The following is a 12,675-nucleotide window of genomic DNA, read 5'->3' as shown; positions in this document are numbered from 1 at the left end:
TATAATTATTTAAAACTAATAAATAAAATCGTTATTGTTTTAAAATGTTATATTAACAATTATGTAATACATTTTAATTTACAAATATATATAGTATACCATTAGTACATAGAAAAAAAATAAAGTGAAATAAAATATTTATACGGTCATGGATCAAGCTCTAGAAATAAACAAAAACAGCGCAACATTATTTTTCTTTAACAAATTTATTTTAGTAGAAAGTATAGTCCCAAATATGGTTATATGTTTTATATATTTATAATTTTATTTTCTTTGTTTTTAAAGGATGCTAAGATTTTTGAATTGGAAAAAATTATGACCCAATTCTATATTATTTTAATTAGAAAATTTAAAATTTCTATCAGAATATTTTATTAAAATTTTAATTTTAATTTTTATTATAACTGCAAAAATAAATTTCCAATCTAAATTTATATTTAAATATTACAAATACATCATTTAATATTAAAAGAAAATTTAAAAATATAAAATAAATACCCGCCCGGTCAAGATCTAGTTATTTTTCTTACAGAAGTACATGAAGTATGTGCTATATTAATGTTAAAAACGCATATGCTATATTTTGTTCCCAACCACTAACCTATTCTTTTAGAACGAATATTCAATAGAAGAATCCAGTACAAAGTTAGTAGTAGTTTTGTATTTGGTTTTAAAAGCTACTGCCTAGATTTAAGTTTTGCACTAGTAATAGTATAAGATTATTCAAAAGAGAAGACAGTCATTATGTTCCGATAGAAGATGAAACAAATTCCTGAAAAATTTATCTGATATTGCTTTTGTGAAATAGCCAAATTACATCGTGGTCTCGTTTATAAACTTAGAGTCGTCTTATATGGTGTTATTCCATTGGGAAGGACATTTCAAAAACTATCTCATAATAAAAATAAATAAAGCAGAGTTGTTTTCAAATTAAGTATCTTCAAAGTTCAAGAGAATTCCATGAGACATTTGTATTTCATAGATTTTAATTTTTGGTTCAAAGCTAATTATCTAAATAAAACTATTTTAGTTTAGATATTTCAAAAATATTTAAAAGAGGAAGATACTTTTATTGCGGATTTAAGTCATATTTTTTTTTCTTAAAACATAATTTTCTTAATTTTGGAATTAACAATAAACGATAGTATCAAATGTGCAATGGGATAGTGGTTTAACATAAATAGCTGAGTATGTTATGTCTTTAGTTCTATTTCCATTAGAAAATATGTGTTGCACAACCAAGGGAAGTTGGTTTAGAGATACTTGAAAGAGAAAAATCAATATGGTATCCGCAGTTCAATTCCGCTTGGCCATAAGAGATTTACATGATCGACACGCTGGAATCCTACAAATTAGTCAGCCCCAACTATATGGGGACCAAAAACTATGGTTAATCAAAAACAAATGTGTTACATTATGTTCTAAAGTATTTGGTTGCTTAGGAAGTTATGATTAGATTTGATTGGTAGAAATAATACTTTTAGATTTTTTTACTTTAGAATTAAGCTTTAAGTTTTATAACTATAACTGTAGATTTTATTACTGTTTAAATATTACAAATTTTTAAAGCATTAAATATAATTTTGTAGAAAATTTTGATTTATAGAGACAAAATATTTATTTTGAAATTTTTAGACTGTAGCTTTGATTTTTATTAAAGTATATCGGTGATTAAATTAATTATAAAAATTAGAGAGGCAAAAATACTTACCAATCATATACTAAACCATAGTGTAAACTTCTTTTAGTTATTAAAACGTAATGATAATAATCAAACATATTCTAAAGGCACAAACTACAATGGCAGACAAATTTACACATGGTAAGAAATAAAGACTCTATCAGTTCATCATGGGAGATTTCATTTTATGTTGAAAAACAAAACTTGTATTTTTCATTATTTTCTATATAAAGTTTCATGGCAATATAGAAAAATATAGATTTGAAATGATTAACATCAAAAAGAATTCTTTCACTTAGAATAGTTATACTATTATTATTATTATTTTTATTTTGAGAGCACGCACAGAACTGTTTCGCCAGTTTTTGATAGAGTGACGCAAATTTAGAAGATTATTTGCAGTTGTATCATAGAATTCATTATGTTATCGAACCGTCGTATTACGAGACTTATTTTAAATTAAGAAAAGAGATAATATCTCGTATCATCTTTTTTTAATCTTTGGTATGTTCTTATTAATTTATTTTTTTACAATATTTAATTTTCCGTAGTTTATATAATATGGTCCTATCAAACGGTTTGGTGGTTTTCTAACGAAAATCCGGCGGCACATTTTTAAAACCACTACATGTGGAAACAGCGACGAAAACCTTAATCGCTCTTCTAAGTTCTTTTCGGTCTATCTTTCAAAAGGAAAAAAAAGGTTGTAATCGGTCTATTCTGATGCGTCCGAATAGGTTATATATTTTAACCGTAGATTCCTTCATTGTGAAATTAAAGATTCCCATATTAATCAAACGTCATGGATGGACGATGACGTCCGTAGACACATGCCTCTATATACAGTACTCTATTTAAATATATATGTATATTTGGAAAATCGGCCAAAAAAACACTGAACTTTTTAGGAATTGCCAAAAAAAACCTGGACATATGGACTGGTCAAACAAAACACAAACTTTTCATTGACTTTAGAATTAATTAACAATGTTTTCGTTGACTTGCCAATTTAGCACGCCGTCAGCAAATTTAACAGAAAAAATGACATCGTTAAATGTTGGTGTTAAGTGAAACGACGTCGTTTTGAAATGAGATGAAACGACGTCGTTTTACATGATTTGAAAATAAAATCGAGTCACCCACAGGGTTCGAACCCAGGTTCTTTAAATCAAATGACAAAGTACTTTACCACTGGGCTAGTGACTTAATCAATGAAGTTACTAACACATTTAATTATATTTGGTACTGACTGAATATAAAAAAAATTATCTAAAAATTTAAAAGATTTTTAAAATTTCTAAAAACTGAAAAATTAATTCCAAAAAAGAAAATTTTCATATTTTTCGGATTATAAAAAAATTGAAAAAAAAATCGAAAAAAATTCCAAAAAGTTATAAATATTTCGAATCTGAAAACATATAATCAGAAACTATTAAAAATAATTTATTATTATTATTATTATTATTTATTTTTATAGTTTCTGATTATATGTTTTCAGATTTGAAAATTTTTATCACTTTTTTTGACTTTTGTTTTCGAATTATTTTATTTTTTTCAATTTTTCTTTTAATAATTTGAAAAATGAAAAATTTCTTTCTGGGCATTTAAAAAAAAAATTATTTTTTATAGATTCAGATTATTTTCAGATTCGAATTTATTTTTATAACTTTTTTTTTGCTATTTTTGATTGTTTTATTTATTTTCAAAATTTTTAATCCTAAAATGATTTTTTTTTAATTTGTTTTTAAAAATGAAAATTTTGGAAGATTTTTGATTTTTTAAAGGAAAAATAAAATTTTATTTTTAATTTCAGTTTCAAAATTAATTTTATAAAAAATTCTTTATTTTTCAAATTTTTGGAATTTTAAAGACCTTTTAAATTTTTAGAGAATTTTTTATATTCAAAATCAATAACAAATAAAACTAAACGTGTTTGTTCCTACATTGAATGAGCCACTAGCCTAATGGTAAAATACCTTGCTATTTGATCCAAACAACCTGGGTTCGAACCCCGGTGTCAACCAATTTTTATTTTCGAATCGTGTAAAATGAAACGACGTCGTTTCACTTGACGCCAACAGTTAACGATGTCTTAACTCTCGTTTAACGGTGTGCTAATTTGGTCAGTCAATCGTAAGTTTCTTAATTATCTAAATAAGTCGATAAAAATTCAGGGTTTTATTGGCCAGACAAATGTACAGGTTTCTTTTGGCAATTTTTGAAAAGTTCAGTGTTTTTTTGGCCGATTTCCCATGTATATTTACATCTTCATGATTTCAAGGTGGACCAAAATTCAAACCTGCAGTTAGAACAGTAGCAGGAATGTTGTAAGTAAAACCAATGCTCTCCGTTGCTCACAAAAAAAAACAATGCTCCAAATGTAATATTTAGAGTGACTAGTGTCCAGAAGAAAACATTTACAATATATTTATGGTCCAAATGGCAACATCAAGAACAAATGTATTACAATCATAATATTAATAAAACATATAAATACATTGATCTATGTATAGACTTCTGTTATTGTTAATTGCAATGCGGTACGATTTGTAAACATTCAAAACTTTAAAATACCTATTCAAACTATTTTCTTCTCCACATAACTTTTATCCGAAGATATATATACAGTATAAATATTAAAAAGTTCATTAAATTAATAGCTTGATAAATTGATGCTATTTTATTTAAACTAAAATTTTGATTTAGACTATTTCATTTTGAAGTAAACGAAATTTATGATTTAGTTAATTGTGATAGTATTACTTTATATATTTGTTTATCATAAATCCATTTCGTAATGATAATCACAGTTTTGATGTATTAATTATTAATTTATATTTTGTCATAGATATAAATTTTAAACAGTAAGAGTAACCCATTAGCAAACGAGATATCAGTTTCAAACAACAACAATATTTTTATCTAAAACAATGATATACGTCAAGTACAATAATATTTTTTACACAATTGTTATTATATTACTAATAATGTATGAAGTTTATGTCTTTTACGTAGTAAAATTATTTAACTAGTTAAGAAAATGTCGCTTCAATCTTTTTTTTCTTGTACTGATACTTTATTTTGTTTGTTAACAATTCTTGTATCAGTACTTCATTCTACATCACACTTCATTCCAGATTCTGTACGGGGAGATAACTCAGTATGCGTGTGTAGTTGTGTTATATACTTATATAGGTACGATCAATTAATTACAAGCGATTGGTTAAATATCATCCATCACATTTCCATGTATAGGTGTTCTCAAAACTCTTTAATTTATTTTGTATACTCTTTTTCATCACATGGAGGAATGACAGTTGAAATGTGTCTCAGAGCGAGTTAATGTAAACTTCCATACCAAAACATAAGAACATACACGTGAACTTCTTGTAAGTTCCTTTTAAGTAATAAATGGAATAAAATTGTTTTAGGTATTTTTTATTGTAGTGCTTTTGGTGTAAATGTACTTTAATTTTGGGTGGTGCCCATGTGCCCATCCTCATCTCCCCCAAGTACCCTTCATTCAGTTCTTCCTTTCTTTTAGCAACGAATAATAGTTTTAAGGGATAACTAGATTTTAACCCGCACGTTCGTGCGGATATATTTATATTTTTTAAATATATTTTATATTATTAAAAATGTTTTAAATATATAATTTATATTTTAGTGTTATATATTGTATTACTATATCATATTATTGTTTATATTTCTTATTCAGTATTATTAATATATAATGGTTTTTTAAAAAAAAAATTACTTTGTTATTGATTTTTATTACTTACTAATATATTTTCGAGTTAGGTAAAATAAAATAAAAATATGAAATACTCAAATAGAGAACCCCATTCAAATTATGTTGTTTTCTTTAATTTAAACATTTTGCATATAATACATTTTAAAATTTTATTTATTTATATTATAGAAAATAAATATGACTAAAATAATTATATTTACATGTTGTGTTTAAGAAAATATACTTTAACATATCTCATTTTAGTATTTTACGGGATCTATTTATTTTAAATAATATAATCCTATTGTTTTAGTAAACTTTATACATAGTAGTATTTATCATACTATTTTATTAAATTTATTATATAGGATATTTATTTTGGATGTTATGATATTAAGTTCTATTTTTTTTTAAATTAAGACGTCAAAACATTAGGTTACTTTAAATTTTTACAACATATATAGTTAGTTTTTTTTCAGGTACATTTCAAAAAGTTAATCTTTATTACCCATGATTTTGTCTTTTGTAAAATTTTGAAATATTATCATTTTGAGTTTGAATATTTATTTTCAAAATAATATATTTTTTCGAGACAACTTTGGAAAATTACACAACTATTTGAGTTTGGAATAATACATGAATTTTGAATTTGTTTTGGTACTACATTACTGTATTATTTTATAAAATATTTGAATTTTTGGTGATATTTTTAATTATTTTATCAACAAATTTTGTTACAATTAAAATAAAATAAAATTTATAATTAAAATTTGATTTTTGTCACTAATATTTTAAATGAATTACTGAAATTTCATATTTTACTAATAACATATTTTTAAATAGTATATGAACTAAAGGTTATTATATACTATTATATTTTTGTATATAAACATTTTTAAGCAATATATTGCTAATAGTTTCAAAATAAATAAAAAGATAATGTATGGCTGTAAATATAAAATTTTAACTTATGTTAATACGTTTATTTTAATATAAAAGTATTATATAGTTTTCGAAGTTTAATCCATTATAATGATGATCAATAATTTATTTAAGTTAAAAAATAAAATAATTTTTTTTTGTTAATTTACCTATTTAATATATTTTTAATATTTAATTCATATAGCACTTCTATTTTTATATAATACGGAATATATCATAGAATCTATAAAAAGTTAGTATAAAGAATTTTTTATTTTCTTTTTTATAATAAGTTTTAGTTAAATTTACTTATAATAATATTATATTACTAATTTGAATATATTAATGTGTTATTTATAAAAAAATATTTAAATTTTAAACTAAGATTTTGTTAGATTCTTTCTCAACAGATTTTATTATAATTAAAAAAATCAAATTTATAGTTGGTTTATTGTTAATATATTTATAGTTGGTTTATTGTTAATACAAATAATCAAATATGTCATATTGACTAATTCTTTAAGTGTTCCTACTATGACTTGTTAATAGTAGATAAAAATAAAACCCTAAATTAATAGATTAGATTGACCAAAACAGGGATAATTTTGTTTCTCAAAATTTATTAATAAATATTACTTTTTTCTACCATCATTTTACTCAACCCTACAACAATGTCGTATAATAAACATACCTATAAATTTATTCCAGAATGTTATACCAAAATCTTTAAAGTGTGGAGATTAAAAAAATTTGAGTAAATTATTAATGTAAATTATTACCCTCATTAGTTCAAGTGTCTACTTAAATTATGCACCTTAAGGTTAATATTTAAATTTACGATGGTATGTGAACGGAAGGTACCTATACCTTTTCATCCAAATTATATTGAAATCATTAACGTTTTTGTTTATAATAAAACCCATAAAGATGCAACAATAAAGTAAAAATTAAAAAACAATAAAGTACTAAACTATAGTTAGTTTTTTTTAAAAAGTAATAAACTATAATTTACCTGTGAAGAAGAATCTTCCCTCACCCACTAGCAAACAAGCATTCATGTCTGAGATCTTGAAGAATGAGTTGGTGGTTTAAATTCTACTCTGTCTACAACCCTTTTTCCTAATCTAGACAATTTTTTTAATGATCACCTTTTGATATTCAGCTAATAGGCTCTTAATCCTTACTCCGGCTACTTAGATGGCCTCTTTTAAATCTAACGTCGTATCTGAAAACAGAACTAAAAATAGAACTGGTGCAGAGTATAATGATACTTATTTAAGAGCGAGAAATTGTATGTTATTCTTGTTTCTACTTTCTAAAGAAAATTGGAAATTCTATGTTAACCAAGAGGTTTTGATCTAGTAGTAAATGGTTCGATTAGAGCTTTTGCTCTGGATTCGATTCCTTTTGATCATCTAACCGTGTCTTATTTAGATCATTTCCAATGTAAAACTTCATTTTTTCTCTTTAAAATAAAGTAAAAATGAATATGGAGTAAAAGTGTTCAAATCCTATTCCATTTTTTATTCTATAATAGAATCATGATCAAAAAAATTAGATTACTCCATTTATAAAGTAAATTTCAAAATGAAATGAGATATGAAATTGAGTTGGAGCATTTGTTATTCTATATTCAATTTTACTCTATTTTAGAGAAAAAATGAAATTGAGTTTGAGATGCCATTACTAATGGATTAGTTGCGTATTCGGATGTAAGGCCTCGTAAAATTAGTTTTGAGCGTAAAAAATATTTAGGATCTATACGATTATAAAAAGAGGAAAACTGGAACAAAAAAGAAATTAAATTGGATCTTCTTTCATGAATTTTTTTTTTTCTTTATTTTTTTGCTAAAATTTGGTGCATCAAATGTTATGCATGTGATAGCAGTAAGACCAAGATCTGATGACGTTGAGTTAAAATTTTATATATCTACTATTGGTAGCATCCTCCTTAGCCCGAAAAAATATCTTCCTACTATCCCAAATGATAATTCTTTTGGGTCATGAATATTTGATGATCGGCGGTAAGATTATATGGTGGTGTGAGTTTTGTTTGGTTCTATTTCTTCCGAGAGAGTCACTTGGATATTTTCGTTTGTTAAGCTTTTACGAGAATTTCTATTTGATGGAATTAAAATTTGGATGTAATAGTTGTTGACAAAAAAAGTTTGGATGTAATAGTCAATAAAAGCCTAAAAAAAAGAGTGAATTGATTTAAAACTAAAAAAGAATGATGAAATTAACAAACTACCTATGATGAGACAAATTTGGTGTATATGAAAAAAAGTTTCATGATGTGAAATTTAGGGTATTGGCTTAATTATAAAACATTTAGTATCCTTAGTATACAAGCTGCATTTCACAAAAGAAAGAATGTTAAAATGGATAAGTTAAGATTAACTAACAAAGAGTAACCATATTTAACTACTTCTAATAAAAAAGAAAAATAATTATTTATTATTTTGGTATATAAGTACTATCATCATTGTTATTATTGTTATACTACTTTTTATCATCCACAAATTGGTAGTTATTCACAGATACGAGATAATCTTACTTAAATATTATTCAATTTATCTTTTATTCATATTAAACTTATAGTTTTAATTAAAAAAAGTTCTAAAGTGATAGAGATATTTCAGTTATAAAATAGAAATATTTGCTATATTTAATATATATATATATATATATACAAATCTTATAATTTCTTTGTAAAAAAATATTTTACTATAAAAGTGTGGATTTATTAGTCAATAAGAGCTTAAATAATTTTAGAGAAAGAAATTAATCTCGACTAAATAACAAAGAGTAAGCAGATTTAACTTTTTCCAATAAAAGGAATTTACATATATAAACTTTATAAATCTTGAACCAACATTTTGAACTAAGAAATTTACAGAGTTGGTTAAAAATCCAACAACATCTCTCTCTCTCTTTCGATATAGTAACTCTATCATCCTCTCTCTCTCTCTCTCTCGTTTCCTTTAGATGCCTATATAAATAAGGCCACACACAGCCATTTAGTCCCAAACCAGATACCCTTAACCATCTCTCTCTTTCTCTCTAGCTATTACTGCTTCTGTTCGAAAACAGAGCACACAAGAATAAAAAGAAAAGAAAAGAAAAGAGGAAACAAAAGGAAGAGAAGATGGGAATAATGATGATGTTGTTTGGTCTTCTTCTGATCATTGTCTGCATCTGCTCCGCTCTTCTCCGATGGAACCAGAAGCGATATTCCAAGAAAGGTCTTCCTCCTGGTACCATGGGCTGGCCAATTTTTGGTGAAACCACCGAGTTTCTCAAACAAGGACCAAATTTCATGAAGAACCAGAGACTCAGGTACAACAAGTTTTGTTAAATCTCTGCTTGTGGACCACTCTCTGATCGTTTAGGTTTGTGAGAAACTAAAAAAAAAATTATTTCTTACCAGATACGGGAGTTTCTTCAAATCTCACATTCTTGGTTGCCCTACAATAGTCTCAATGGACGCAGAACTCAACAGATACATTCTAATGAACGAGTCAAAAGGACTAGTCGCTGGCTACCCACAATCTATGCTTGATATCCTCGGGACAAGCAACATCGCGGCGGTTCACGGACCAAACCACCGGCTCATGAGAGGCTCATTGCTCTCTCTAACAAACCCGGCTATGATGAAAGAACATCTCTTGCCTAAGATTGATGCATTCATGAGAAGTTATCTTTCTGGTTGGGATGAGTTCGAAACCGTTGATATCCAAGAAAAGACCAAACATGTACGTTCTTGCCTTTCTTTCTCTTTCTTTGTTTTAGACATGAATCTGAATCTCTGGCCTCTTCTCTTCCTTTATTAGGGATTTAATGTTTTTTAATATGTCAGAAATTTATTTACTTTTGAAAATAAATTAATAATTATTTCTTTATAAATATTTTTATTAAAGTATTAATAAATTTAGTTTTTAAAAGATTAATAAAATTATATTTATTAAAATGTTAATAAATTTATTTTATATAAGGTAAATATTTTTTGTGATAAGAGACATTAAATAATTACCCTTCCCTCTCTAATAAATATTTTTGGTTTAATTTTTTCACACGTATTATAAGAAATAATTTTAATAAGTTCGTATGTTTCTGTTTTGTGCAGATGACATTTTTATCATCGTTGTCACAAATAGCAGAGACTTTGAAAAAACCAGAGGTTGAAGAGTATAGAACTGAGTTCTTCAAGCTTGTTGAGGGAACTCTTTCAGTCCCAATCGATCTCCCAGGAACGCAATACCGTTCTGGAATCAAAGTAAAATACTCAGAATCTTGATAACAAAAAGATAAAAAAATAGTGAAAATATACTGACCTTTTTGGTTACTTCTCAGGCAAGAAACAACATCGATAAGTTATTGACAAAGCTGATACAAGAAAGAAGAGAGTCAGGAGAAACTTATGCAGATATGCTGGGTTACTTGATGAAGAAGGAAGATAACCGATACTTGTTAACAGATAAGGAGATAAGAGATCAAGTATTAACGATCTTGTATTCGGGTTATGAGACTGTCTCTGTAACTTCCATGATGGCTCTTAAGTATCTCCATGATCACCCTAAAGCTCTTGAAGAACTCAGAGTATGTTCCTAAGAAACACAACTGGATTTTTCGGGCTTCTGACGGTTTAATCAGGTTGGGTTATTGATCACTGGTTTTTGATTACAGAGGGAACATTTGGCTATAAGAGACAGAAAACGACCTGACGAACCGCTTAATCTCGACGATATTAAGTCCATGAAATTCACACGAGCTGTGAGTATTTTTTTCCGTACACGAATTGAACTATTAATATTTACTGTTCTTGATTTTGACATTGTGATTTATCTATCCTTTGGACCATTTTTTAATAGGTGATCTTTGAGACTTCAAGATTAGCAACGGTTGTTAATGGTGTCCTCAGAAAAACTACTCACGACTTGGAACTCAACGGTAAGAAACTAGTATTTATAATTTGATCGAAACTGAAGAATTTTTTATCATTATTAGTTTTCTTTACGTGTGTGTGAGAGAGAGAAATGTGCGCATGTGGACCTTACATTACATCAATTATTTACAAATATAAACCAACCAGTCCAGCAAAGCAATCATCTCCCCGTGACCCCCCAATGGTTTTAGTTCAATTATTTTGACAGAGGAGAAGATCATCAACCTTTAATTTTGCAATCTTGATGAAAAATTGTTATCTGTATTAATACCTAATAGGTGTCATTTAAATATATTTACAGGTTATTTAATCCCAAAAGGTTGGAGAATTTACGTCTACACAAGAGAGATTAATTATGATACAACTCTGTATGAAGATCCAATGATCTTTAACCCATGGAGATGGATGGTTAGTCTTTGCAATACTCTGTTTCTTTTTTGGTACTCGTGTTTTGTAATTTAGAATCTTGAGGCTCACACAGATGGTTTCTTTGGGGTATTTAAATATGCAGGAAAAGAAAATGGAATCAATGAGCTATTTCTTACTCTTTGGAGGTGGAGTAAGACAGTGCCCTGGAAAGGAACTAGGAATTTCTGAAGTCTCGAGCTTCATTCACTACTTTGTTACGAGATACAAGTATGTTCTTAATCCATGTCTCTTTAATGTGCAAAGATCTGATCTGTTTGTTGTTGTTGTGATTTATTATTTAAGATCTTAATGTTTTGATTTTCCTTGTGCAGATGGGAGGAGAAAGGAGGAGAGAAACTAGTGGTATTTCCCAGAGTTTCTGCACCAAAAGGATACCATCTTAGGGTCTCCCCTTACTGACTTTTATTTGACCTAATATTCAAGTCATGTACATATAATCAGTTAAGGGTCTTTTTGTTAGGGTTAGTTAACCTATTTTTACCTCTCAAGATCTTAGAAGAGATGGACTATGTACAGAGAGAGAAAGGGAGAAAAATGGAATATAGAAATTAATAGAAAATAATAGAAAATAATATATTTTCAAAATGTTTAGAGCTCAGTCTCTAATCTTGTAAAAGCTTTTACATATTATAACACTAGTCTGAATTACAAATTTTAATATTTCATAACTACAGTCTGAATCACTGAATCATGACCAGTTCTAATAACAATATATATATGTATATTTTTTTTTTCTAATAACAATATTTGCTTTACTTTTTCTGATGTTTAACTAGTGTTTTCAAAATCTGTATGTCACTTGTTCTTGGAAGTTGGAATAAGATGATGAAATATAGGTATGATTCATAAACTGTAAAAGTAACAGAGATACATTGTTGACGAAAAAGCATCAAGGGTACATAATTAGGACCTCGAAAGGTTTTGAGTCTTTTGACAATGACAACTAAACATATAATTACTTAATAT

At 26.8% G+C, this 12,675-nt stretch overlaps 1 protein-coding gene across 1 annotated transcript; it reads left to right on the top strand.

Moving 5' to 3' along the window:
* Positions 1–9,354: 9,354 nt before the first annotated feature.
* On the top strand, positions 9,355–12,380 carry LOC108849348 (cytochrome P450 85A2). Its single transcript, XM_018622894.2, has 9 exons — positions 9,355–9,674; positions 9,766–10,090; positions 10,462–10,611; positions 10,689–10,934; positions 11,022–11,108; positions 11,207–11,285; positions 11,582–11,688; positions 11,792–11,916; positions 12,021–12,380. The coding sequence occupies exons 1-9, from the start codon at positions 9,484–9,486 to the stop codon at positions 12,106–12,108; spliced, it is 1,398 nt and encodes a 465-aa protein (XP_018478396.2). The 5' UTR covers positions 9,355–9,483; the 3' UTR covers positions 12,109–12,380.
* The last annotated feature ends 295 nt before the right edge of the window (positions 12,381–12,675 follow it).

Source organism: Raphanus sativus, chromosome 4 (assembly GCF_000801105.2).
Source record: "Raphanus sativus cultivar WK10039 chromosome 4, ASM80110v3, whole genome shotgun sequence".
Taxonomy (NCBI): domain Eukaryota; kingdom Viridiplantae; phylum Streptophyta; class Magnoliopsida; order Brassicales; family Brassicaceae; genus Raphanus; species Raphanus sativus.
This window is presented reverse-complemented; position numbering and strand designations above follow the sequence as displayed.

Coding starts and splice junctions, on each gene's coding strand:
- LOC108849348 (XM_018622894.2), top strand. CDS start 9,484: ATGGGAATAATGATGATGTTGTTTGGTCTTCTTCTGATCATTGTCTGC. Junction 11,286..11,581: donor TCACGACTTGGAACTCAACG/GTAAGAAACTAG, acceptor ATATATTTACAG/GTTATTTAATCCCAAAAGGT. Junction 11,689..11,791: donor TTAACCCATGGAGATGGATG/GTTAGTCTTTGC, acceptor TTAAATATGCAG/GAAAAGAAAATGGAATCAAT.